Source organism: Hesperophylax consimilis, chromosome 8, assembly GCF_061612785.1.
Source record: "Hesperophylax consimilis isolate HC1 chromosome 8, BYU_Hcon_1.0, whole genome shotgun sequence".
Lineage (NCBI taxonomy): Eukaryota > Metazoa > Arthropoda > Insecta > Trichoptera > Limnephilidae > Hesperophylax > Hesperophylax consimilis.
The window spans coordinates 3,550,404-3,575,235 of record NC_142843.1 but is presented as its reverse complement, the minus strand read 5'-3'; the positions used below and the strand labels follow the sequence as shown (position 1 = coordinate 3,575,235).

The 24,832-nt window shown below is 37.8% G+C and overlaps 1 protein-coding gene across 1 annotated transcript; it reads right to left on the bottom strand.

Moving 5' to 3' along the window:
• Positions 1–949: 949 nt before the first annotated feature.
• LOC149421412 (uncharacterized) lies at positions 950–23,778 on the bottom strand. Its single transcript, XM_089634382.1, has 12 exons — positions 23,596–23,778; positions 23,039–23,494; positions 22,796–22,918; positions 21,241–21,387; positions 20,549–20,602; positions 17,755–17,850; positions 15,620–15,737; positions 8,697–8,830; positions 6,302–6,427; positions 5,280–5,344; positions 4,588–5,190; positions 950–3,019 (listed from the first exon to the last, which is right to left on the bottom strand). The coding sequence occupies exons 1-12, from the start codon at positions 23,662–23,664 to the stop codon at positions 2,725–2,727; spliced, it is 2,286 nt and encodes a 761-aa protein (XP_089490508.1). The 5' UTR covers positions 23,665–23,778; the 3' UTR covers positions 950–2,724.
• Positions 23,779–24,832: the final 1,054 nt, after the last annotated feature.

Below are 24,832 nucleotides of genomic sequence, written 5' to 3'. Positions count from 1 at the left end.
CGAACCTAGCTAAATTCGCAGCATTTGTAAAAAAATGGCACTGCATCTTATGCCATATGTTTAACCAAAAACTTAATATTTCATTGATTTTTTTTTATTTTTCATTATTAGATCATCACATTTCCTCTTTTACCTTTAGTAAGTTCGTATTTGAATAAATCACTTCCTCAAAGATATTATTGATGTACATTAAACATTAAATGTAAACCTTGGAAATATATCATTAAAACACTTTTCGTCACTTAAAGATGTGCTTTATCAGAATTGTTTGTATTAGGTATGTTGTTATGTATTTTTCTGTTATTGTTTGTTTTGTCGTTATTTTATCGGTCAATGACATAAATACTCTTATCACTGTCACATATGCATGTATAAAGACTGTTTATAATGCAAATAAATAAAAACACAAATCATCTCAAAAACTCAGATCAACATACCTAACTAGGCAATTCATAACTGTATAGCGACCTTTCCATCTTATTACCAAAGTACTCTTGTAACAGAAAGACGTTTAATCATTACGTTTTACAAAGTTAACGAGTACATTTGACATCAGATTTCGTTCGACCAATCATGGAGCATATGCACAGTAGAACTTTTAAATCGTTTTTCAAGAATAATTTATTAATTCTGAGAGTAAAAATATTTTTTCTACTTTATCTACTTTAAGTATTTTCAGAATCGGTGTTTTTTGATCTATATGAATATATTTTTAAGTCAAAATATTTTTCACTCAAATTCCTTATTAAAAGGTTGCTTGAAATGGCTTTGGCCGTGTTTGGTGATCAGATCTGAATAGCCAGGTACTTCCCCACCTTCCTCTTCCCCTCCCCAAATGGTGATGCCGTAGTCCCACTGACTCCAGAGAGTTGGGATTCTTCTTTATTTAATTTTGTTTTAGTTCTCGATAAATAGTAGAAATTTTGGTAAAAAAACATACAGCGATCCTTTTTAAATATTCAATTTTTAATTAAACTTATATGGTATTATTTGGCAACAATGTACAAAGTACATATAAAATCATAACTACAATAAATTGTTTTATATGAACAGTAAGCATGGTGAGCAAGCCTTAATTATTTTTTGGTTTGAATAATTATTTGATCATAAAAACCATAGAATAAAGAACGCAAGAAATGCGATGAGGACATTTTTTATCATTGTCATAAAATATTTATTTCAATCAAATGGAATGGCAATATGTACGAGGCGTATCCAGAAAGTAAGTGTACTGAGGCACTCACGACCGAATGAATTTTATTTTCGACATGTTGGCTACACTTACGTGTAGCCTGACTCTTCCCCTCCGCAACGAGACCGATTCAAGGTCAGTACGTTGAGAAGTGTCGACGCGACAACACGTTTCGTGAAAAATGTCAATCCAATCTCCCGCCAAGTGCGAAATACGCGGCGTCATCCGTTATCTCATTTGGAAGGGAAAACCTCCGTTTGAGGTTTATAATTTGGTGAAAACTGCATTTGGTGATAAAGCTATGAATCGTACGAGTATGTACAAGTGGTATCGCGAGTTTAAAAATGGTTCTCACCTCTTCACCCTCCGCCAAAAGGTTCAAAACCACAATTTCAGCCAAGAAAATTATGGCATCCGTGTTTTGGGACTGTCAAGGCATAATTTTGATTGAATATCTGCCTCAAGGGGAGATCATCAACTCTGCAAGATACTGTGAGACCCTAAAATTATTGCGGAAGGCGATTCAAAACAAGAGGAGACGCATACTGACAAAGGGAGTCGGCCTGCTGCACGACAATGCCAGACCACACACGGCCAACGCAACAAAGGAACTGCTTGCTTCGTTTAAATGGGATGTCCTAAACCACCCCGCGCATTCCCCTGACCTAGCACCTTCAGATTTTTAACTCTTTACCTCCCATATGTACATGGGTGGAAAAAGGTTTTCAACCAACGAGGAGGTAAAGGGGGAGGTGGAGAAGTGGACGAAGGGGTTGGCGGGAAACTACTTAGAGGAAGGCATCAAAAAATTGATACCCCGCTTCACCACCTGCATTGAGAGGAATGGCGACTATGTCGAAAAATAGCTTGCATATGTACTACGGTAACCATGTAATTTTTATGTTTCAATAAAAAAATTTGTAACCTTCAAAAATTCAGTACACTTACTTTCTGGATACGCCTCGTATACAATGTCAGGCATTACATATATGAGTCCTAAATGGGCCAGAACCAAAAGGTTTTCAAGAAACCTAGTGGCTACATTAGGTTTCTTTCAAAACAACATAGAAGGACACTTATAGCTTGTATAATATTCTATTCAGTGATAAAAACATAAATGAAAAAAAAAAATTCAAATTACATATTAAAATTCGTAACAGCAAGTTCAGTCTTAGTTCAAAGAAAAGTTTATCAACAACAAATTATATATTTCATAATAATGATATGCTAATAATATGTAAAGAAATATACAATTTTTTGCATAGAAAACAGATGGTAAATTATAGTATTAAAAGTATATAAGATCAGCATTGTTTTTTTTAAACATAATACATATTTACAAGAACCAAAAAAAAAATTATGCTGATACAAAAGTCATAGCAGAGGCCGTTAGCAGATATACTTGCAAAGATACTCGATGACTTATAATGCAGTAGGCCAGATTTTTTTACAAGTCATAGAAAAAGGCTATAATTTTCAGTACCTACACAACCAATTTGAAAATTATTTTAATATAAAATTGTTCTAATTTTTCAGAATTGAATGTGATAAAACAGTGTATTGGAAGCTGGCTTTTTCACAGCCCGTTTTTTTTCTGGAGCAAGTTTTCTAGTTTTTTCGTGAACAATTTGATGAACTTTGAGAGACGATTTTAGGGAGAAGCTCCGATTGCAGGTTTCGCATGAGAAAGGTTTTTCGCCCGTGTGAGTTCGTTTGTGGCGAATCAGGTCACAATTCTTGGCAAAACTTCCCGGACACAACTCACACTTGTGTTCTAAAGGTGGATTCCTGTAGCACTTCAGTATTTTCTTGTTACCCATGGTCGTCCTGAAAAAGGAAAATGAATTACTTACATATCTACACCGTTAGGGTGTTGAATTTTTGGCATTGTTTCCAGTTAGGCTGATTCTAAGCCCGCTTCAGCTTTTATCAAATTGTGATCAGCTATCAAGCATAACAGTCATTACAATGAAACATAACATAGATACCCAACATGAAATATTTAATAACTGTAAATTGTTTCATCAATGTAACCAATGTACTGTTTTGTTTTTTTTTTTTATATAAAATAAATAAGATTTATATGCCAATCACTATTGGAAAACCTTTGGCATGCCAAGATGCAAAACAAAACTTATGTGGCCATGAGGGGTGACAAAGTCATCCCATGCATTTTATCATTATTTTTTGCAATTATTCATCCATTTCATTGCAAATTATTCTCATGGCTTACATGGTGTTAGCTGTTGAGAATAATAGGACAATAAATAAGGTGGCAACCTCAAGGTCGGGGTCCAGATTATTCCAACCGCCTGCTAATTAAGATATCAGAGCCCATTGTCAACCCATTACAATAAAGTTGAAGCCCCAAATTTTATTGTGACTTGGAGATTATCCATGAACACAGAACATTAGGAATACAGAAAATATTTATTTAAAATTCTACATGAAGGATAGTAATTTAACACACTATGAGCGGGAATGGTATTTTTACCCGCGCGGCCGACTGGTGCTTATCGGCGGGACGGGTAAAAATACCCTTTACTCCGGCTCCACTTCAAAGGCGAGGAAGGAAAATTATTATTATTATTTCCCGTGACTATTTAATCTAAACGCTTAAAGACATTACAAACTACACACACATATAACGAAAAAAGATAAGTCATTGTTTCTTTTATGTACACACATACTCTTGCAATAATTAGGCAATTTTATCATGTTAAATTTCAAAGATTGTTTGTTAGTTGTACTGGGAATATGAGTACCTATTATATTTTTATGACGTGTTATAAATTCATTGGACCTTTACTTTTATGAGATAATCCCGAGGATTTTATTACAATAATCATTTCCTGAATGAGAGATAACACAAAAATTGTTTAGCAATTGGATGTATTCCCGGCACTCATTACTTGTGAAGATAGAGTGGCGCTAATATACACGTGCTTTAGTTATGATATACAGAGTTACAAAACAGACGTGTTTTTTTAGTGGAATTTATTTAATTGATATTTTCTTTTACCCTTAAAAAATGTCTTATAGTTTGTCTGGCCATTCTGGTGAAGATTTAGCTGAAGCGATATATTTTTGCGATAATCGCGAAAAACACCCGCTATAGGCTAGAGTCTATTGTTTGAAGCTCTCGACTACAATGTGTTAAGAGATTTTGACTACCCCCTGTTGGCAACGGAAAGGTTATCAGGTACCGTTTTAATGTGAAAAAGAAACAAAATGTCACTGATTGTCGATTTGATTGTCATTGAATGTGAAGTTTGAAACACCCCAACCAAACTGTGCAGGTGGCAAAAAGAGGAATCAATTTATAAACACATTTTTTTTAATAAGCCTGAAAAAGAAATGCCTTTAATTTAATATTATAATTTATTTTTACTTACTCGGATTTTTTGTTTTTAGTGGCCTTTTGCGCATGGATCTCGCTGTATTGCACGGCAGCAGTTTCATGTGCAGGTTTTAGCAGCGACTGAACATTTGGTATTCCAGTCTGTTTATTTTCTTGCATAAATATATCATTTCTCGTTTCTTCTGCTTGTTGCTGGTTCGGAATAGCTTGCCCCTTCAAAACGGCAACTTGTCCATTATCTAAAGTAATGTAATAATCCGTATCGCTACTGTTTGTGAGGTTATCTAATATATTGGCACCATTTTGAAGACATATTATATTTTCCATGTCGGGATTAAAGACGTTGAGTTGATTGTCGTCGATAATAAAAGTGGGTGTTTCAGATGGAAAAACAAACTTTCCAGGCACGGTAATGTTCTTGTCGTAATCGTTTATAAAACATGGCGTTGGGTCTGAGATATTTGTGTTGTTGAATATTTCTTCAGGCATTTCTGAACCAGTGCAAGTTGTGACTAAATAACTCCCCGACTCCCCTATTTTAGTTACTCTGTACTGAGTTAGGTCGTTTACCAATGGCGGCACTGCAGCCGGGAGAGCTAATTCAATTTCTGGTAATTGGAGTTGTTGTTTTCGATTCCTAAAACAGAACGAAAACAGAACGTAAAAAAATATTATTTGTATAAAAAGAAAGTGGCGTTCAAAGACCGAGTTTAGTGTCATCTTTACCGATTATTTGATTTTGAAAGTTTTCCACTTGGAGGAGATAATGCATTATTACTTCTAGGCAAATTCTGAAAAAAAAAGATATAAATTAATAAAAACAAAACATATTACATAATAACTGTTTAAAGAGATTAGTCATAAACAACATCTAAATACGTGATATACACTGCAAAAATTGCATTCTTTCAAAATAGAAAAAAAAATAACCTTGAGGCTCTTACTTTACAGGGATATGCAAGGAATCGATACGCAAGTTATATATTGGTGTCGAAAACAACTTGTCACGCACAATCCATACACTTTGCTACTGAAATCACGAGACATGCATCGCCAGCAATCGTTGTTGAATTCTCGAAACGTCTAAACTAGAATGCTTTCATAACTCACTCACAACCAAACAGTTGCCGTAGCTGTCATTTATAAATCTGTTGTATCTTCGGGTTTTCTCACAAACTCTCTCATTAAACAAAACTCCGGCTCAACAAAACACTTTTACTATGACATCTTAATTAGCAGGCGGTTGGAATAATCTGGACCCCGACCTTGAGGTTGCCACCTTATTTATTATTCTCGAAATCTTGGAAGTTCCCACCTTATTTATCATACACTCGATCTCTACAATACTCGATAGCTAGACGCCATCTATGGGTAACCTATTAGACTAATTTAGTGCCATCTATGAGTGAGCTCTTGCATTAATATGAAGGATATTACAATATTCTGTCTTTCTTTGTTGACTGCTTTGTTCCTAGCATTGATCTTAAGGACACACATTGTTACAAAATGTCTGACACAAGTAACGCCACATTTAAAGTCTCGACAAAGTGAGGGCGACAGCATCGCCCACGGCTTTACAAAATTTCGGCAACATGTGCTTGATGTGTGGCGGTAGTGGCCAAGATACTTGAATAGTCCAGTATACACTTCAATATGTATAAACACACGTTACATTATCTATGTCAGTGTGTTTGAAAACAGAGTAATATGTACCTACCTCTCAAATTAATGTAATAATATGTACCTACCTCTTTCACTGATACTCCACTATTCTCCAGGGCAGTTTCTAAAATATTCAATCGTTCTTTCATTTTTGGAGATGTTAAACAATCCGCAGGAGACAATGACACAGGTTTGTGTTGTTTCGCCGAGTTCTGTAAAAAATAAAATAAAATATCTCCGCTATACCTAAAAATTGGATTTGATGCATAAAATTTTTTTATAGAGTTTCTTTTTGTAAGATGATTTCCAGGGTAGAAGTACTGCAAACAAGAGACCACCCTTAAAATGGATTTAGCTATGTTTAGTGAACAGATCTAAAAATCCGGGTGCTTCCCAACCTTATTCTTACCCTACTCCACTTCCTTCTGCCTCATTCCTAAATGGGAATGGCATAATTTAACTGAATCTGGCCAGTTGGAACACCTGTGGATTATCACTAGACATTAGATTATACGCATTTTTGTATTTGCATAATATTTGTATAATACGAGTATGCATCAAAAGTGCACATTATGCATATTTGAACCTTTTTAGTCGTTGGTGTATATTTGAGCCTTTTTGATCATTAGTGCTTAACCACTCAGAACATTGGAACGTCACAAGACGTAAATATGATAATAGCGGTCAAGACATTAGAACGTCTTTTCACATAAACGCGCGAGATTTTACAAAAATCGATTTATTTTCATCACTAGTATACGGATTGCCATGATTTAAAAAACAGAGCATCGATAATGAATAACGCTACGCGTCTGTATTCAAGAATATCTATGGAACGTAGAAGTGCATTATCTAAGCCGATTGAATCTGTCATCTTGTACGTTCATAATTTATTGCGTTTCTAAATAATTTATTAAAAATATTTTAGTTTGGACGGTTAATATTTTGAGGTGACTAATAGTTTTTAATTATATTTCTTCAATATATAAAGTGTTATTTCTTTATGATACTCAGAAAAAAGTACATTTTTCACGGCTTTGAAATAATGGTAAGCGATTCTTACATATTTTTGACATTTTCATAAAATGTATATTTAGAAACGCAAATATTTACGTATAGTAACACAATGCGATAATGGATTTCATAATCTTTCCAAAACATTTTTTAGAATGAGGCTACGTTTCCCAAAACGTGAGTTATGAAGCTTTTAGCAAAACTCGTAAATAACACAAAAATTATCACGCTTTGACAGTTCTCAAAGGAACACACAGTAAATAAATGTCTTTGTCTGAGAGGTTAATTGAGCCATTTCCGTTTTTACTTTTATAAATATATATATTTTTTTAATATTAACTCCACAAAGGACGCCCTGAGGAAAGTTATTTCCCACAAGGCCTATGTCATCTTTGGGGATGCTATGTGGAGGATTATTTTAAGGAAAGGAAGATCTGGGAAGGAAAAAGGTATGAGGGGTGGGTAGGAATTTGGGGAACGTACAAATCCATCTCTCCCACTGTGGTGCAAGGCGATGCGTCGAGAGAGTCCTACTGCAGAGGTAAAAAGATTTTACTCAAACAAATCCACAAATCCGGCCCGCCACACAGTAGGTGGGCAGAACATCCGCCGCCAAGACCTGGATAATCCTCACCACCACTGAACCACTTGCGGTGACCTATGGCAGAGATGTTGGTTATCCACTAAATAACTCGGGGTGGCGGTACCCACATCTGCCTCCCAAATTATAATTTTATCATATACAGGGTTTTCCAATAAGAGGTGTTATTTTGATATTCAATCGTAAAAGATCAATGGTTTCGTTGATTGTGTGGCACGTAGCGCCGTCTTGTTGAAAGTAAACGTTGTCCAGATCAATACCATCCAATTCCGGCCATAAAAAATCATTAATCATCTCTCAATAGTGCAATCCATTCACCGTAACTGTTGCTCCAGCCTCATTTTCGAAAAAGTAAGGTCCAATGACTCCACCGGACCATAAACCGCACCAAACAGTCACGCGTTGAGGATAGAGAGGCTTTTCAACAATAACTCTTGGGTTTTCCGAGCCTCAGATGCGACAATTTTGCTTGTTGACGAAGCCACCGAGGTGGAATTGGGCCTCATCACTCAAGATGATTTGCATTTGATTCACTCAAGTGAATTTTAATGATTTAAATGCGTGTATCGTTCCATTTTTATTAACGGCGTAGTTTCTACTTGTCAAATGTCAAAAAAAGACAGTTTCAAAAGTAACATCTACCGAAATAGCGGGCTATTCAAAATAACACCTCTTATTGGAAAACCCTGTACTTTAGGCTTTTATATTTTGGCATTTATAGTGCATATCTTCCTATTATTGGTGCATATATATCCATATTTGGGCATTGACAGTAGTGCATATTTCGCCATTTCGATAGTGCATAGAATTCATTGTCTCGTTATAACATAGTTTTTAAAAAATTGTTGTGGAAAAACAGTAGGTACCTCATGAAATTTAATGCAGTGCGCTTTGAGGCATCTTTTGGTTTGGAATATGCTTGGGCAGTGGGGACAGCGCTTGCCCGTTTGGTTTCCCGCCGTGTTGGGGTGAATTTGACGCAAATGTGTTTGGAGATTACCTACAAAATATAAAAAACAAGAATCATAATGCAGTCATCGTCATTTTAAGAATGTCGGCAAATAAAAAATTTAATATCTAAGTTACGACTACCAAACTAAGCACATGCTATTACGGTGATGGAATTATCAATCTAGTTGGTATAATGTTTTAAAATACTTTTTTTTTCTTCTGTATATGAACGATTCTAAAATATTTAAAGATAATTAACCTCTCGGACAAAGACTATTATTTACTTTGTGTTCCTTTGCGATCTGTCAAAACGTGAAAATATTTGTGATATTTACGAGTTTTGTTAAAAGCTTCATAACTCACGTTTTGGGAAACGTAGCCTCATTCTAAAAGATGTTTTGGAAAGATTATGAAATTCACTATCGTATTATATTGTTATACGTAAATATTTGCGTTTCTAAATATACATTTTCTGAAAACGTCAAAATATGTAAAAATCGCTGACCATTATTTCAAAGCTGTGAAAAATGTACTTTTTTCTGAGTATCATAAAGAAATAACACTTTATATATTGAAGAAATATAATTAAAAACTATTATGTACTGCCGTTCCTCATCCAGAACATATATATTATGTGAGAGACGACATGTCGATTCTTGTCATAGTGGTCTGATCCTACTTCCTTTTTCCTGTTTTGGTAATCCTGGGATGACATCATCTACTCGCTCTGTGATTGGTTGTTTGTTTTGTCACCGGCAGTTGGCGTCTCGCGTCGTTTCATTTGTCAATTGACATCGAAATTCTTTCGAATGTGGTCGAATTATCTCGCGCTAAGTTTTTTCAAATACATAAGTGCTGAGATAACTCAAAAACGAGTGAAATAACTTCCTTGAGAGTGTTTCCTTTTCGTGAAAAGAAAAAATAGTGCTTTGTGTAGATTACGCGTTGTGCATTTGGCGGGAAGAACGCAGTATAACGGTCAGATTTGTTGCGTCATAATGTCTACCGTAGTTCCGACGAAATCTACGCACAAACGCCGTAGCGAGGATATCGATTCCTCCTCTACACACAGACGTCGCAGCGAGAATTCGGATTCGTCTTCGAGTTCGGGTTGTTCGCGGCCTAAAAACAAAAGGCGCAAAAAGAGATCGCAAAAGAAGATGCTCAAGAAATTGACGCGCCAGTTAAGCGATCTGCAGCGTTTCGTGTTCAGGCGAGATGCCGCGGCCGCCGGCAATTCTGACGCGAGTGAGTTTGAGGGTTCCGAAATTGACGGCGAGTCTTTGTCAAACCCTATAGACGCGCCAGGCACCAGTGCTTGTGGTACATCCGCTGCTCCGATTTTTCGTGTGCCGGATCCCACAGTTGCATTAAAGGAACCGTTAATGGGAGCACCGACAGATGCTATGTTAAAGATGGTGGAGCGCCTGCAAAATTTTGATACTCCCGGTTGGTGTAACGTACGCTACGCAAAGGCATTAAAAGAATATGCAGCAGACCCGGGATTCAAAGAGTTGGAAGTAAATTGCGAGCTCAATTCCCTCACGCCGGCATGTGCTCAACTCACAGGAATGGAAAGGGCCTTTGCAGCAATCACTCACGTGGCGCTCCAACAAAGGCAGGTCATCCAGGACTCTATACAGAGCGTCCTAACCTGGAGCAGTCAGCCTGACACCGAACTTTCGCCGAAGACCCTAGCGGAGAAATTTCAGGATGTCCTTGGGGGAAGTATTGCAAAAAACGATGCAATCCTTCAGATAGCTTGTGGGAAGCGGGCGGAAATCGTTGAGCGGCGACGCCATCGTATCCTGGAGTTGTGCAAAACTCCATTGGAGAAATCAGCCCTGGATAAAATTCCTCCAACGGTATCGCACCTTTTTAATGAAGACAAGCTTGTCTCCCAGTTGCAGAGACTTGGTGGGGCAAGCAAAGTCTTCAGGGCTCAGATCTCGCAGACCCCAAGGGTTGCGAGGCAACCCTTGGGGTCTGCGAGATCTGACTTGGAATCTGTGTCAAGGCCAAATAACAGAACACAGACTAAATGTGCTTCTGCAGGAAATCTGGGTTTCACTCAATTTCCATATCAGTACCGGCGGGCAGACCCCGGTCACCACTCTGGCCCTTCCTCCTCTTCCAGCAGAGGACGGAAATTTCGGAGGCCGACGGGGCGTGGGCAGACCTCGCACCGTCGTCCCCGAAACAATTGACAATCAGCCCAGGCGATTTCAGGGAGGGCAATTGCGAAGTTCTTTAGAACAATGGCGTATCGCAAATGCCCCCGACTTCGCCCTAAAAATCCTCAATGGCTATCGGATCCCATTTTGGTTGAGACCTCCATTGTCCAGACCCACTCAGGTGAGGTTGCACAATTTCACCACAAGACACACACCCGAAATGGACATACAAATAAAGGAGTTGCTGAAGATGGGAGTGCTGGAACCAGCACCCATGAATCGGGGTTTTCTCTCCCAGATGTTTCTGGTGCAGAAGAGCGACGGGACCAATCGTCCCATCATCAATCTGAAAGTGTTGAACGATTTTGTGCGAGGGAAAAAGTTTTCCCTGATCTCCCACTTCAAAGTACCCGACTTTTTGCAACCCGGAGACTATATGACAAAAGTAGATCTGGCGCATGCGTACTTTCATATACCAGTGGCAAAGACCCATCGACGTTTTCTGCGTGTCGTGTACAGAGGTCAATGTCTGCAGATGACATGTTTGCCCCAGGGCTTGAGCAGTTCCCCTCAAATTTTCGCAGCAATAACCAATTGGATCGCAGAGATCCTTCGAAAAAAGGGCATTCGAGTTATTGTGTACTTGGACGATTTTCTTCTGGCTCATCAGAGTCAAGAAACTCTCCGACTGCAGACACTAGTAGCGTTGGATTTCTTACAGTCGCTCGGCTGGACCATCAACATAAAGAAATGTGTTCACCTACCGACACAGGCGATAGAATATCTGGGAGTGTTATGGAACACTGGCCTCAATCAGAAGATGCTAACCAGGAACAAGTGCCGGGCAATATGGAAGTCGTTGCAAAAGGTTACGACAAGGAAGGAATGGTCCCTGAGGGAGGCGCAGAGCATCCTAGGACAGCTGAACTTTGCAGCGTTTGTGGTTCCCAGGGGTCGCTTGCACTGCAGGCAGATGCAGCTCCAGTCACTTGCCATGACAAAGCTCCCACTCCGGAAGAAGGTACCTGTAAACCTTGCAGTACTGGAGGATCTAGATTGGTGGAGGCACAACGTGAGTACGCATTCCCTTATCCATTTCCCCAAAGCATGCCACTTCATTGCGACAGACGCAGCAGACAGCGGGTGGGGGGCGCAGGTAGACGACATCCCACTCTCAGGCTGTTGGACACAACACAACAACAGCACAACAACAAACCAAATGGCACAGCAACCTAAAAGAAATGTTTGCTATTCTCCATGCATTGAAGTACCAGAGAGCCAGTTTGAGCAATTCTACTTGTCTCATTCAATCGGACAACAGAACGGTACTAGCATATCTACGCAACGAAGGAGGTACGAAATCAGTGAACCTCCTTCAGTTAACGTATCAGATTCTGGAAGTAGCGGACGCGCACAACATAAGGATGGAAGTGTATTACCTCGCGGGACGATACAATGGACTCGCCGATCATCTTTCCCGAGGGACCTTGTTACCAGAATGGCACCTTCTACCTACAGCGACCGACCAGATATTCTGCCTTTGGGGCAGACCCATGGTGGACCTATTTGCATCCAAGAGAGCTCATGTTGTAAACAGTTATGCATGCATAGACCCCACCGACACAGCAGCCCTATATCACAATGCTTTCAGCAGGATTTGGTGCTTCCCACTGGCATGGGTATTTCCACCGCCCTGCTTGATACCGAGAGTCCTGGAACATCTAAACAAGTGTGTCGGTATTTACCTATTGGTAGTACCGAGGTGGCCCAAGGTGTTCTGGCTGCCAGATCTCCAGTCGAGAGCACTAGCTCCACCTTTACAAATAACCAACCTACTCGACAACCTGGTGGATATCTCGACAGGTCTTCATCCTCCTCAGATTCAAAAACTGGAGATGGAAGTATGGAAGATTGGGGCTGGAGAGGAGCGCTCAATGAATGGTCAGAACACGAGAGAGGCCTCCTCAATGCTGGATGGCGATCTTCAACGGTCACCGCATATAAATTAGCATGGAAGAGGTGGGGCCAATGGTGTGTCAAGAATAAGGTGGATATAGCTGATCCTTCAGGTTCCCAGTTGGCAAGATTTTTAGCCAATTTAAAACTTAAAGAAGGCTTGGCTCCTAGTACCATTGCTCTTCATAAGTCAGCCATTTCAACATTAACCAACCCAGAGTGTGAATCGCTAAGCAGCCATACCTTAGTTAAACAAGTGATGAAAGGTATAGTTAATACTTCTAGAAAGAAGAAAGCATTGCCTATCTGGGACCCTAGACAAGTTACTGTATGGTTGAAAGAAAACCTTACAGAAACAGTTACTCTGTTTGAGGCTTCTCGAAGATGCGCTGTCATTCTTTTACTCGCATCTGGACGAAGAGTGCACGATCTTACTCTGTTACGATACACACCAGACAGTTTCGTGGACAATGGGGACCATATTATACTTTGGCCAGCTTTTGGATCTAAAACTGATTCTACTACTCGTCAGCAGTCGGGATGGAAGCTTAAAGCTTCCTCAGACCGAGCTACAGATCCAGTATATTGGCTCCGTAAAGTATGCACCTTATCTAGAGTAAGAAGACAAGAATCAAATTCCATACCAAATTTATTTATTTCAACGACGGGCCCGCCAAAACCTGCCTCAAGAACAATAATTGGAGGATGGGTGAAAACAGTACTAAAAAGTGCTGGCATTGATAAATCAGCAGGGAGTACAAGGTCTGCTGTAGCATCACTGAGCTGGTTAGAAAATTGCCCCATTGAAAAGATCCTGGAAAGAGAAAATTGGAAGAGCGAGAACACTTTTGCAAAACATTACAGAAGGGAGGTAATGGAAGGAGGTAACTCTTTGACATTGCCATCTCTCACAAATCTGTTTGAACCTATAACCTCTCACAATTGACATCAGTTCTGTCACCAAGGCGATAACAAACACTTCTCACATAATTTTTATTTTTATTTATTTATTGGACAATTTGTATAGCGCCGCTTTTGTGAGATATCACCTCAGGGGCGCTTTACAGTTGATGCAGGTATTGCAAAAATATAAAAATTACAAAAATAAACTGAATTTAAGTTAAGTAAAATGGAGTACAGAAACAGGTGACACGAAGATAGAAGATGGAGACTCTGCAGCAAGAATCCCAAGTGGTGAGGAAACTGGTCCAGCTGCTGCAGCGAGAGAGTCCACCGCGTCCAACAACAGTGCCAGCACGAGGCTTGTCATCCGTCCAGGTATGTGTCTGCTGCTAACAAAGCGCTGACACAATATCCTCTCACAGATACCAGACTTTGGCAGCACCGCTGTGACGTTCGACGAAGATAGAAAATGGAGACTCTGCAGCAAGAATCTTTGGTGGTGAAGAAACTGGACCAGCTGCTGCAGCGAAAGAGTCTACCGCATCCACCAACAGTGCCAGCACGAGGTTCGTCATCCATCCAGGTGTGTGTCTGCTGCTAATAAAACGCTGACACCTCAGATAGATAAGAGACCCTGGCAGCACTGCTGTGACGTTCGGCGAGTCCATAATTCATCTCCATGTAATCCTGTTCCTAGTGATTGTTGAAGTGGTATATTCTGCCCGCAATAAAAAGCGACGGGATAGTAAATTACCCTGGGCTTAGCAAAGCACTTGCCTTCAGAGTTTCCGAGAATTCGGTTGAAAACATCTGGTGTGCATTTACCGATCGACGTTCGTTTCGAATATTGAATATTTTTTAGCAAAATTTCAGAATATTCACTTTTAAAACACTGCACTCAAATCACATATTATAAAGTTCTAATAACTGGTTGTTAAGTTTATTTTTATTAAAGTTAAAATGTTATTTTATTGATTTTAAAAATAAGGGAAAGGATAATTTAAGGGATTTTGCCTCATTTCCCTTGAAAATACAAAAAAAACACAAAGCGGTTGTAGGACGCGTTAGGACGCGTCCTGCTGCCACGAAAGGCGCTATACAACTAATATATATGTTCTGGATGAGGAACGGCAGTACATAATGATGGAGTTTTACCTACCATTAAAACTCTTATTATGTTGCCTTCCTCATCCAGAACATATATTTAATCACTGCTTGGTGAGATTATAATTGACAAATGAAACGACGCGAGACGCCAACTGCCGGTGACAAAACAAACAACCAATCACAGAGCGAGTAGATGATGTCATCCCAGGATTACCAAAACAGGAAAAAGGAAGTAGGATCAGACCACTATGACAAGAATCGACATGTCGTCTCTCACATAATATATATGTTCTGGATGAGGAAGGCAACATAATAAGAGTTTTAATGGTAGGTAAAACTCCATCATTAGTCACCTCAAAATATTAACCGTCCAAACTAAAATATTTTTAATAAATTATTTAGAAACGCAATAAATTATGAACGAACAAGATGACAGATCCAATCGACTTATAATGCACCACTACATTCCATAGATATTCTTGAATACAGACGCGTAGCGTTATTCATTATCGATACTCTGTTTTTTAAATCATGGCAATCCGTATACTAGTGATGGAAATAAATCGATTTTTGTAAAATCTTGCGCATTAACGTGAAAAGACGTTCTAATGTCTTGACAGCTATTATCATATTTACGTCCTTTGACGTTCTAATGTTCTGAGTGGTTAAGGTAAATTCAACTAAAGAAAATCACTTGCCTGGTTGAGAGTATGCAGAAGAACACTGTGGACATTTGTAGGGCCGCAATTTGGAATGTGTATACTTGTGCAGTACCAGAGAATTTTTCTGAGAAAAGGCCACCCCGCATATTTGGCACTAAAACATAGGAAATCACAATAATAATTTATTATGTTACTGTCTACGACTATGACCATGTGAGGATGTGTAGGGGCATTCGAATATAATATTTTAAATCCATCTATTTGAATTTCACTTTGTTTTCGGTAATGAATCAATGCAAACCTTGGAAGTGGAAACTAACCCACTTCTCTACATCCAATCGAGCTGAAACTCTAGTCTCTGAAGACTAGTTGTCGATGACAATGCATTCTATTAACTTTTGGTTGCAATCACACACACACACACGGGGACATATATGTATTTCTCAGAAATCAGATGACATTTTACACAAATATGATTTAAGATTTTCACGGCCAAAAGTATTTTTGTTATTTGTTTTTGGGGTGTTATGCCGTGTTGTGCTAACTCCTTCTTTAGCCAACGTTTCGGACAGCATTGCAGTGTCCATCATCAGGGCAGATGTGTTATTTGAGGTTGTGTTAAAATGTGAGCTTATGCATGAGGTTGTGATACCGTGTTGCCAGCTCCAAACCTCTGAGCTAACATTAACGTATCATTTTTTTAATTTAAAGTGGTTTTTTTCGTTTAGCTCTGATGTAGCCGTCAATTACCGGATACCAAGAACTATTGAGCTTAGCTCCATCGTCTCTATTAATGTTTACGGGATTTTTATGAATTTTCAATGGCCTCCGTAATCAGCCGTGCTCTATAAGTTTTGGGTCTCTTCTTGGGATTTCAGGAACAAATCCAAAGTAATGCCCGGTGTCAATCAAATGCTCGGCAATTGCCGATTTGTCAGGGTGGCCGAGTTTACAAGCTCTGAAGTGTTCTGAAATCCTTTTGGAGATAGTCTGCTCTGTCTGGCCTACATAGACCTTGTCACATCCGGAACAGCTGAGTTTATACACTCCATCTGTTTCCAGAGGAAACTTAGTCTTTGCAGACCTCAGTAAGTCCTGTATCTTTGTTGTTGTTCCGAAGACAGTCTTGATATTTTCCTTTCTCAATAGCCTGGCAATTCTGTCTGTCACATTGTGCACATAAGGCAGGAAGGCACAGCCTTTCGACTCTTGTTCAATTCTGTCTTCGTTTGGTGCAGATTTGGCTCTTATGATTTGCCTTGTCTGACTTGCTGGGTAACCGTTACGCTCCAGTGCATCGGTCAGCTTCGTAAGTTCCGCTCCGATTTTATGTTCACATATTCTGGTCGCTCGGGTCACCAATGTTTGGATAAGTCCTCTCTTCTGCGCTGGGTGGTGGTGCGAATCAGCGTGTAAGTACTGATTCGTATGGGTTGGTTTCCTATATACAGTATGCCCTAGGCTACCATCGTGTTTTCACCAACGTTGGCTAAAGAAGGAGTTAGCGCAACACGACATAACACCCCAAAAACAATTAACAAAAAAGACATTTTACACAGTTTACAGCCGTTAATATTGTCGGTCGATACCCAATCAGCATTTGGCGATGTTGGTAGAATATTTCAACTCCAGTTCCTGAATACAAAGGTTCAATCCTTTGTCAAGCCAATAGTTTTAAAAGACATTTTAAAATAGATATATTATTTACAGTGATTTATTTTTGGGGTATTATGCCGTGTTGCGCTACTTCCTTCTTGTTATATCTCTGCTTACTATGCAGATTTCTGTGTTGGGAACTCTTTGATAAAGTAAAAGGTTCTGTACAATAATTGCATTTATTTATGTTACAATAAATAAGTCTGGATTTAGCTACACTGTTCATTATCCGAGGGTTGGTAATTCTCTGTTTCTAGAAGCTTGAAGTCTGACAATGATACCCCACAGGCACTTGCTACACTCTAGCGACATCTGTCGGACTCTGGAGTAAGCTTTCTGACTAGTGCCATCTATCGCTTGAATACCCAACTTTTTACCATACATCACACTTCTCTAGCCAACGTTTTGGACAGCATTACAGTGTCCATCATCAGGATGGAGGTAGCAGCGCAACACTATAATACTTTTGACTGTGTAAAACTTTGTATTGAAAACTACAGATTAAATGATGTTACCTTAAATGGTTTTTCGCCAGAGTGGATACGGTTGTGTCGGATCAGTTGGCTGGGCTTATCAAAGGATTTCAAACATACTTTGCATGTAAGGTTTGACTGAAAAGAAAACAAATTCGTCATGTTCTCAGGTATAGATTAATTTAATTGGTAAATATTCAGGATCGCTGGCCACGCTTACTACGATTTTTAAATAAAACCTTTATATTCACCTTAATTACTATAAAAGGCAACTATCTGTATTTGGGAAATATTTAATTTCAACATTCTAATTTTTAATTATGTAAAATGAAAATTGTACAGGATGACAACCATTTCCAATAATTTCTCTCAACGATATTTTCATATGTTGGTGTTCCCGATATGTACTACACGTGGGGCTAGAGGTAATGTTAGTACCATTTAAATCATGCATATTAAGTAGGCACTATTTTGGCAGAACACTGGAAATAACTTGAGCAAGTTTTTTTTTACATTTTTAAAAATATTTTTGTATTAAAAAAAAACTACCCTAACCTCTCCTTACCTGATCTAACCTAACATATACTAACCTAACCTTTACTAAACTAAACTAAACTGACCTAACCTAATCTATAATTAAAAAAATACCTTTATTTAATTTTATTTTATTATCAAGTTCTGCCAAAATAGTACTATAGCAGTCTTGCTTGTTAGTTCCTACCGTAGCGGCTGACAGCATTCTCAAGTTGCCGTCTTGATTTGCGAACTACTAGTCTGAAGAGCGCTGTGCATCGTAGGAATTTGTTCCGTCAGTTGTGGCGAGATACTCGGGGGACACGGGACGTTTGTGAAGGCTTGCCGACCTTGGCGGACTTAGGATATACGTAAGATGCCTTCCAAATTGAGATTGATTTTTTTATACTTTAGTACAGTGGTTCTTAACCTGGGTTCGATCGAACCCTAGGGGTTCGGTGAGTCAGTCTCGGGGGTTCGGTGGAGGTCAAGACCCCCGATTTATATGATTCGTGGTGACATGCCCCGCTTGTCCATCATTGGCTGCAGGTGATCACGCAGCGGTAGAGCTTGCGATTACCGGTCAAGATGGCCGCCTGAAAATGACCATAGTCATTATATACGGACCATAGACATTTTACTCCTAATTTTTCAAATTAGGAGGGGTTCGGTGAATGCGTATATGTAACTGGTGGGGTTCGGTACCTCCAAAAAGGTTAAGAACCACTGCTTTAGTATCTTAGGGATTACTCTGTTAATTATATAAATTTTGTTCAGAATTAAGTGATCTCAGCTGGCGCCCATTAAATTCATTATAGCATCATTTTATCCATTCGTAAATTCAACTGTCATGACTTGCATTTTGTCAACTATCGAGAAATATCTAACTCGACACGCCTTGAGAATTAAACCTTTTATAATGAGTCTCTTGCTTAATATTAACTTCCTAGAGCAATATGTGTAGTAACAGAATTTTATATAATAAATGTTAAAGTTGTTAATAGAGGTTTTATTACTGGTGCACACAATTATTCTACCCACATGTAACATCGATTTCCCTTTTAGGGAAGTAATAATATTGGTAAAGATATTGCTACAGTACTACCTAATTTGCATAGAGTAAAAGGTAATAAAAACTCTTCTAGCCACTCGTATAGTACAAGGAATACCAAAAATAAGAATATGTCATCAACAGAAATTATTTTGGTTGTCATCCCATACAATCCTAAATAACGAAAGCGAATGTTCATTTTTTGTAATTAAAAATAAGAATGCTTAAATTAAAATATTCCCAAATGCAGATAGTTTCCTTTTATACTAATTAAGGTGAATCATTTAGTTTTATTTAAAGAAAAATCGTATTAAATGCGGCCAGCGATCCCGAATAATTAGCGTTTAATTTAGTTACTGTCTAACAAAGCATAAGAGGTTTTGGTTTGATTCCCATTGCAGTGCCAAAATGATGTTGACACAGGTTTATCATTCCGTACTATATTATTTTACCTAGCTGTTGCAAGTCCGGGTGTTATTAAGAAATAAAAAGTTTTTATGTGAGTAAATATGCTTAGTAAATAACGTTTTTTTTAAATGAAAAAAAGCTCATACATACCCTCGGAAAATCACGAAATTTTACTTTACTTGCCAAAATACCCCAAGAAATTAAAATAAAAAAATACGTACTCGTTTGAAAAAAGAATTAAAATAATTTTCTGGTAAAAATATATTATATTATAGATAGGTACTTTGTCACTTGTCTGAATTCTTGACACAATCAGATGACGAACTCTGTGGTCGAGGCCTTTCGACTAGCAATCTGAAGATTGTGGGTTTGAATTCCGGCATTTTTTATTATTATAAATTTATTTGATGAATTTGTGTTATTTCACAATTTATTTATTTAGAATAATTTATAGTAAGCTTGCGGCATGTTCCAGAGTGGAAGATATTCTCAGTATCGCCCTGATGTAGGACCACAATTCAGAATTGAAATGTTACTTCAAATGGCTTTAGCCATGTTTGGTTACCAAATTTTAATAACCACCTTCCTCTTCCCCATCTCCTTCCCCTCCCCAATACCTTCAGTCTCACAGCATACCCCAATTGGGGATGCCAGTCTCACTGGCTCCAGATGGTTGTGAGCAGTTGGGACTCTTGTGCGGTATTCACAAGAGTCCCAATTTCGAAAAGGACACAAATCCAAAAACAGTTCAGTTCATTGAACCAGAGTTACAATAACTCGCAGATCCACAACCGAAATTAGTATGTTTGATAATGACTCCATTAGAAGGAGAGAATCATTTTCAAATGTATATTTTGTACTTACTTTTTTATTTGCAACTAATAAGTGTGACCCCCTTTCAGCTATTATTTCATTATTCTGAAATAAATAAAAAATAAACACAATTAAAATATTTTAGTAAAATATAAAAATTTCATGGTTATAAACAAAGTAATTATTTTATTTTCGCAATAAGAATAAGTGAATAACTAACTTAAGGCGATGCACTATGTCGTGTAATATTTTAAATCGAGCCGCTATCAATAACAGCCTTTACGTAGATGGCGATAAGGTTTAAATTCCCGCTTAACACCATCCGCCTGTTTTGATTTATGCAAGAAAAAAACATGGCCAAAAAGTGCCTTTTGTTTTATTTTCTGGATGTTCAGGCATAAAAATTAAATTTTTTTCCGATCATTTTATAAATAACTTAATTTGCCACACTATACAATAAAATCATAACTGAAAATGGGTTCGTAGGTAGGAGATTTTTAACTTTAAAGCAGTTTTCATAGGCCTTATACATTATTTTTTTCTGGGCTTATAAAAAGACTTATCTAAAAAATACTCGATTATTTCAAAGGCCAAGATGTATTCTACTCGCAGTATTTAATTAAAGCATCTGAAACATTTCTAGGCGACCAAATTTTCAAACCAAAAACACATGATTTTGCATTACTACGTATGGCATCGCCTTAATGTAAAAACAAAGTGTGAGAATTATAATTATGACTTACATTACTAGCATCAGGAATATGGTGTTTGAAGAAGTGAGTACTCAGAGCAGCCCTCCTGCTGAATTTCATCTTGCAAGCCTTATTCCCCGAAAGGGGGCATTGGTTCCCAGACTCCCAGTGGTCTACCTCATGAAGTATTAACTTTTCCTATAACATTCACCATCAATCAAAGTTCAGATCAGGTGGCGGATTTACCAATAAGCTAAGCCAATTTACCGTCAAAATAAGCTAGTTTATCTACTAGGTACGTTAAAAAAAACTTGGGTTTTAGAATTTTAATTTTAATAACCAATAGGTCTGTGAACAGTACACCTCACATTAAAAAAATTATGTTTCTAATTTTATGTTATTTAGTAAATTAAAACCAAAATTTCCTCTGAAATCATAAGATTTGTAGGTAGGTACTTAATTATTAACCACATATTTTATGTAACGTTTTTAATTTCAAATAAGGAATTGTTTAATTTGTCCAAAGCAACATCACTATCTTAATGAACATTCTTTTTTCAAGCTTTCTTCATGCAGATAGGTACCATAATATTGAGAAAAAAAAAGATAATAATAAAAAAATTTAAAAAGACAATTTCACATTTGAAAAAAGAATCTTTACTGAACCACTAAAACGGCCACCATTTTAAAACTGAATATGCAAAAAAAATTACAGACAGATGAAATGAAAAACTGTGGAGTTAAAACAGAATTCAGTCAATAATAAATTATTAATGATATAATAATAATTTACCCTTAAGCTAAGATAGTTTACCTATAAGCCAAGACAATTTACCCATAAGCTAATAAGCTTGCAGGTTATGGTTTGAAATTTGAGACATTTTATACAACACCCTTCCAAGCACCAATAGGCTCCTTCTATAATAAGCTTGTAGGTTGAAGTGAAAGTAAATAGGCTCCTTCTATAAGTAGCTTGTAGGATCAAGTGAAATTAAATAGGCTCCTTCTATAAGTAGCTTGTAGGTTGAAGTGAATGTAAATAGGCTCCTTCTATAAGTAGCTTGTAGGTTGAAGTGAACGTAAATAGGCTCCTTCTGTAAGTAGTTTGTAAGCCTAAGTGAAGGTAAATTCAACACCCAATTCATTTCTAAGTATATATATATAAAACAGATCTAGCAATCACTTTACTAACAATTCATGAAGATATAATTTTTTTCTGTCCGAACCTTTTTTTTTTCTAAAAAAGAAAGCCAAACATTCCCGGGTTACGAATAACCTGAAAATATTTGAAAATTTCCTGCTATTACCATAGAGAGCGGAAAATGTTGCTTGTATCGTGATGGAGGACTTAGCCAGCCGAAGAATTGAACTCACAAAGCCTGGGTGGGACAGAAACGCGATGCCAATTCAACCACTGACCGGTCAATTTAATTCCTCACATAGCGCTCAGAGCCCTTGGGGTGATATTTCACAAAATGGCGCTACAAACTATCCAATTATTATTATTATAATAGCAGAATTTATCGAACGGTCAAAAAAAACTTAACAGATTTTACCCGGGCTACAATGATATTGTAAAAGTAGCATAAATAAGTAGGCAACTCACAGAAGTATCAAATTGCTTAGTGCATTTTTGGCAGCTGTGTTTTGAAGAGTGATATCGCAATATGTGCTTTCTGAGAACATGTTGGCTGAAGTATAATTTCCCACAGTGTCTACATGTAGATTTCTGAAACAAAAAAATTTAAATAAAGAATACTATCAAATACCCTATCAAGGGCTTACCATTTCAAAATTAATCATAAATAATGTTGCCATGAAATCGAAAAAAAATTAAGCAGGTACTCACTGCTGCTATACGATACATGGTGCCACCCATTTTATTGTGTTTCTCCGGTTCTTCGTTAACCACTTCTTGGAAAAGTTGAGGGTCTACTGGTTTGAGAAAAGAATTGTCAACAACATCCAAAAGTTTCTCAGCTAGAGGCAGGAAGTCATCCTGGACATTGGCGTAAGAGATATTAGTATCAAAAGACGCATTGAATATCAATTGCGGGAGATCAGGCAGCATGGTGTTTGGGTTGCCGGATTCTAATTCAATTGTATCAGATTCTGGCAACGTCAAATTGTCGAACTGGTGAAATGAAGAATGGTTCAGATCGTTGTAAATTAATTGCGGAAGATCACGAATTTCTTGATTGATGTTTTCTTGGGTGGGGAGAGTGTTTACTTGTGGATAGCTAATTATTATAGGCTGTTGGAGGGACATGTTGTCGAGAGTCATACAGGGGCCTCCGAGCGCATCCTAGAATACAGGTAAAAATATATTATTTGAGTACGGAAAATTCACAAGTATTACAATATAATATTTACCCAATATAAAATAATGAAAAACTACAAGGGTACCTGTGCCAGATATATGACATTGGGTGCATTATTTCCCATAAGTTGCATGGGTCCAGTAATATAAGCCATGTTCTAAGAATAAGTTTTCGTGACAATCAAACTTTTTTTAAGATCGCATATTATTATCTGAAAATGATAATAAAAACAAAAGATTCTGACGTTATCCGCACTGTGACAGATGCTTTCATTGCATAGATCAAAAGTAAAAAGAAACAATTGCTTAGCAGTAGTGATGGCCATAAAAAAAACCGATTTCGAAATGTTAACCTACTACTTTTTTCGAATTATTCAACTGATTCGAAGTGTTCAAATAATTTATGCGTAAATGGATGTCCACCTTGTCCGGATAGTTACCGAAAAATACGACTTTTATCCAAAATTTCATTAAAATATACCTATTTACAATACGCATCGTTGATTTTTACCGTACAGATGAACTTCTTCACGACATATCCACTTAACATAAATAATCCCTAAAATGTGATTTTGAATATTATTCCCCGTGCAGGCCAATGTAATTATTGATTATCTGTCCCGAAAAGATTGTCTATATTCAAAAATATGATCAATTTCAATTTCTTCAGACACACTTTTATCGGCGTGTCTCTTCGGTAACATTTAACAAAATTTCCATGATTTTTTTCATCATAATATCAATATCACGTATCGAACTTAGCATAACGTTAACGAACAAAAAAGCATCGAGCGAGATGTGGTACACATGTTGTCCCAAAGAGCGTATAAACACCGATCATGAACGAGTGTGGGTACATAAGGTAAGTTATAATATTTGATAGTTTTACGCTCATTCGAATGTGTTTTAACGTGTATACCGTCTCGCTCGACAATTTTTTGTTCGACATCGAGCCAACGGCTCACACGGCATGCTTCCAAGTCAACATGTGAGTGGTTCATTTATGGTCAACATGTAAGCGTTAACCAGGGTTGGTCCCATGTGGGCGCAATTGGAGCAGTCCACTCCAGGCGCCGATTTGCCGAGGCGCAAAGGCGCCAATAAATATAACGCCTAATACAGCACCTCTGAGTTTTTTTTACTTGCGCTAGGCACTGTTTGACTCTGGGCTGGTATTAACCACAACACGCTGCCTTGGCAAAAGAAAAAAATTGTTCAGTTTGCGTTTTTAAGAATAAAATATCTTCAAAAGTAGGTCCAAAAAAGTTCTGGAAAAGCAGTTGAACTTCAAGGAATTCTTTCTGTTTTCTGAATGTTTCAGAA